At 33.9% G+C, this 5,000-nt stretch overlaps 1 protein-coding gene across 3 annotated transcripts in view; it reads left to right on the top strand.

The window, feature by feature from the left end:
• Positions 1 to 5,000, top strand: part of LOC143038098 (hemicentin-1-like) — a 492,977-nt gene that overhangs the window by 82,952 nt on the left and 405,025 nt on the right. For 2 of the 3 annotated variants that reach the window (XM_076207050.1, XM_076207051.1), the window contains exon 3: positions 4,265 to 4,297. The exons of the other annotated variant lie outside the window; for it this stretch is intronic. In XM_076207050.1, the coding sequence (XP_076063165.1) occupies positions 4,265 to 4,297 (33 nt within the window). The remainder of the gene's footprint in view (positions 1 to 4,264; positions 4,298 to 5,000) is intronic. 3 annotated transcript variants of the gene reach the window in all.

Here is a 5,000-nt window from a genome sequence, read left to right as displayed (position 1 = left end):
TCGTAAAAGAGCATTTCACGTCGTAAGTCTACTACACAGAAAGATATACGATCTCTCTGCAACTTCCCAAAAGACATTAGCCACTGTAGTACTCAGAATTGAAGGCAATTTGTCTCCTTTTTCCAGACCTTTTTTTCTCATGAGTTTACTATATGTTTTTCTATGCATTTATTCTTTCTTTTTTCTGTTTTTTTTTTATTACTTAATGTAATTTCTGGAGACTTTCTTAAACTCGGTATTTTCTTTAGCTTAAGTCATGATTGCCAGTGAATCATGTTTCTTTTATACTGGATACCTTAATTGTTTTCTGATAAATTGTCTTTTTATTGGGGAGATTGGAATCGCTTTCTTAGCTGATATAAATAATATTTTCTACGTCGTTCTGCCAATATAACTCTTCTCTTTCCTATTTCTTCCACATCATTTCTTTGTGTCACGACACTTAGAAATAATTCTACATTCCTTACCAATACAGAATCGTTTGTATACAAACGGTGGTATTCTTAAAAAATTCTTTATTAATATAAATCTTATATAAATACTTGGAAGGGAAAGATTTATATAAAAAAAATAAGAATACCACCGTAAGAATCTCACAATGGTATTCTAAAAAAAATCTTTCCTTATATAAATCTTTCCTTCAAAGATTTATACAAATAATTTTTTTAAGAATAACACAGAAAATTCTTCCCTTCGTCTCTCTCATACAACTCCTCTCTTTCTCCATATACTCTCTATCTGTCGTACATTCCAACGTAATCCATAAGTTTCCCACTAACAAGGTGATACTAAACTGGTAATAGAAATCAGAATAGAAAATATTTATGACGCACGACGGTTTTTGATCAATGTTATTATTTGTCAATATATATTGAACATGTGAGGGTATCTTGGTTTCGTCTTGACCGTGGAAAGAGCTGCGAGATCTTTCTAACTATTTTATTCGTCATTAAAAATAGTTATCGATAATTTTTATTTTCAAAAACCATATATACACAAACACGCAAAAAAAAAAACCCACAAATGTACGAATGTTCTACAACACGAGAAGAATATTTACGCATTTAAACTTTCAAGTATGATCATTGCAACTTTGGCTTAAGAAACCCCTCTCTGTATAAATAAACTGCAACACAGGAAAATATAAAAAACAAAAAATCCAACGACATAAGTTATATTTACATAACTGAAGCATTGGGGTCTTTTGTCCAAAGCTGTAAAAAATTCTTCATCTCTCCTCAATGTTGAAATGTATATTTCACTGTGACTGTCCCTTCATCACCTCATTAATCTTCTATTCTAATTAGTTTTCGTCAAGCAATTCTGATCCCTCACTGCCAGCGCTGGTCCCCCCGCCCCCTCCTCGCGTACCCCAAACGGTCCACATACTCCTGATTTGGATCGGGGGTGGGGGGGTCCGGTCTTTATTCCTCGGCTCTTCACCTCGTATTTTACTGTTCTTTTTCACGATCTTCTTTTGCCGCTCTCCGGGAGTTCTCCTAAACTCATCAGCCCCATCGATCGATGCTCACTCACCAATTCAATTTACCCTCTCCCATTTTTAAGACATTGTTTAATTTTTTCCCTACTTTTATTTGTAATAGTATTATCTTCTCTACCATCGCTGTTGAATTTTGAAGTTACCCCTTTTTAGATTATTCTTTCTCACACCTATACTATCACTTACATCTCACACTTTCTATTATTTATTTTTATTCTTTTAGCTTTATTCTTAACTGTACATGATTCAAACATTTCACCCACTTATCTAACCATGTTGTGTCTTTAATGTTCTTTTTCGTTATGATATGTTTCAACCATGCATACATAAGTTCAGTGCATTGTTATAATTGTATTTTCCAGCTAAAAGTAATATTTTGAGAAATCTATACATACACGCGCACACGTATACACATACATATACATATACATACAGTATACATATAATATACATTTATATTTTTTCAATCATTATGTTTGTTCTCCTTATATTAGAATCCTAATCATGTAAAGAATTAGTCTTTTCCTCTTCTTACTTTATATATAAACTCGACCTTACACGTGCACATACGTAAAAGCCCTCAAATTTAATATATCTCTATAACTATCTTGACGTGCCCGAACCATCTGAATAATTCCGTTTGCATCATCCAAGTAACGCGGTCAATTCCAGTCCATTTGCTCAATCATATAGCGTCAATTGCATACGGCAAGGATCCAGCCGACTCATTTTTATTTCATAGAAATCTTCTGGGCAAAGAGCTCCTTAACTGACTTCGTTTATCATCTGTCGCGTGTACAAACCTGTCTCTCTCTCTCTCTCTCTCTCTCTCTCTCTCTCTCCCCTTCTTTCGCTCTTTTTGTTCTTATTTCTCTCTTACCCTGTCTCTGTATCTATTTTTATATCTGACTGTCTTTCCATCTCTTACTCAATTTCTTTTTTTTTACATGTACACGCACCTACACACACACACACATACACATACACACACGCGCGCGCGCGCACACACACAAGCACAAACGCGTGCGCGCGCGCACACACACACACACACACACACACACATATACATGCAAGCACGCACTCACACACACACACACACACAAACACACACATACACACACACACACACAAACACGCACACACACAAACACGCACACATACACACACACACACACACAAAACAAACACAGACAAACTCAAACACATATGTACACACACACACATATATTCATACGTACACACACGCGCACCTACAATTAGCGACGGTCGAAGGAAACCTGAATGATGAAAGCGCCTCTATCTTCTCTTTCACAGTCCGATATGATAGAAAGGTTAAAAGTCAAACATTCCGCACCAACCTATCTTGAAAACTAGAGCTCATTTAGAAAAGAATTTCAAAAGAATGGTCCAGAAAAATGTCGTGTCATTAGCAAAAAGGAAACGAGTGGGAGATAATAGAAAGCCCTGTGGGACCCCAGAGGTCAGGCATGGAAGAAGTCGATCTCTTCATTGTGAAAAAAAAAAAAAAAAAAAAAAAAAAAAAAAAAAATCTAAATAGTCTTGTGATTATTAGTCTCATGTACATATTTCTATGATAAGATTGTTTTAATTGTGTTCCAAGTGCCCCTTTTCCATCCTTGACCCGTTTCGAGTCTTATCGCCACATTAATTTATCTTTTCTCTGTCTACATTACATCAGACTCAATCTTATGCTCTTTGATCCATTCCTTGATAGTTTCGTTCACATTACGTAAGTGTTCATTCAGATAATATTTAACTGCAGTCGGTGAAGTGTTGTGCATCTTGCTCCAACAGATATTCTACATCTTTCAGTGCAGTTTGTGCATGACATTCTCTGGCACTTGGAATATGTAATGATAATAACGTTGAGACATCAAAGTCCTCGGCAATGATATATTTCTCTATGTTTCCTCGTGTCTGATAATTTGCTTTATTACATATGCATAGCTCATATTTATTGTCCCCCATTTAATTTGATTTGCTGCTTATTTGTTTTCTTGTAATATATCTTTTACTTTCTTTCTTTCTCTTCACTTTCTTTGCACCTAATTCATGTCTTTGGGTATTTTGGAGATACACAACTGCCATATTATACTGTATCTGGTTCTACTTATTATTCAACAATGAAAAAAAAAAAGATCAATATCAACAAAAAGAGCAACAACATCATCAACAGCGATGATGATGATGATGATGATGATGATGATGATGATGATGATGATGATGATGATGATGATGATGATGATGATGATGATGATGATGATGATGATGATGATGATGATGATGATGATGATGATGATGATGATGATGATGATGATGATGATGATGATGATGATGATGATGATGATGATGACGACGACGACGACGACGACGATGATGACGATGACGACGACGATGACGACGACGACGACGACGATAACGACGACGACATACAAAGGCCACCAGCGGTAATAACTGTAATTGTGGCTCAATTAGAAGGAAATTGTAATCTTAGGTTTATCTCATCTATAGTGTGTATGTGTGTGTGTGTGTGTGTGTGTGTGTGTGTGTGTGTGTGTGTGTGTGTGTGTGTGTGTGTGTGTGTGTGTGTGTGTGTGTGTGCGTGCGTGTTAAAGTTACAGGTTTCTTTTTAGTAAATCATTCAAACAAATCACTTTTCCTCGTACAATACAATGTACTTATTTTTTGGTACAAATATACATAATATAAAGACTTAATAATTTAACAAAGTGTTCCTTACAGGTACCCTGCGTTCGCTTGCAGAACGAGTGATAGGTAAATAGAAATTTTCTCTATTAAGTGTGTAAACTGTGCGCTCTTTTATAATGTTATTTTCCAAAATGTAATGGTTCTTTCAGACTTGCATCGTTCATAAGTTTATTATCATATTTCGGCTCGATCTCTTAGAAGTTAATCTTTTGTCGTTGCCTTAGTCTATTTTGATTATGCTTATGCTATGATCTAAAAAAAATTGCTGTAGTGGTATCCTTATTATCAATATGTATATATGTATATATATATATATATATATATATATATATTTATATATGTATATATATATATATATATATATATATATATATATATATATATATACATTTAGACATCATTATCTACTCTCGTCTCAAGTTTATATCTACGCGTGAGAATATGTATGTTAACGTATGTAGAGAAGATATTCCTTTGCACGCTATTTTGAATATTTTTCGCCTTCATTCTTGAATTTCACTTTTATTTCTCTTTTCTTTCTTATTTTATGGAATGATTGATATTCGTAGAAAATATTTTTGCACTCAGTCGTAAACTTTATCGTCTTCTTTTCTAGACTATTGCCGTTGTGTATCGATGTATTTTATGATTTAATTTTCTAGTGTTCTCATATGCATGAATATTGTATATATGTATATATATATATATATGTATATATATATACATATATAAATATATCATATATATATATATATATGTATATAGATAT

Source organism: Oratosquilla oratoria, chromosome 23 (genome assembly GCF_046742065.1).
Source record: "Oratosquilla oratoria isolate Oo_2021 chromosome 23, ASM4674206v1, whole genome shotgun sequence".
Taxonomy (NCBI): Eukaryota; Metazoa; Arthropoda; class Malacostraca; order Stomatopoda; family Squillidae; genus Oratosquilla; species Oratosquilla oratoria.
This window is presented reverse-complemented; position numbering and strand designations above follow the sequence as displayed.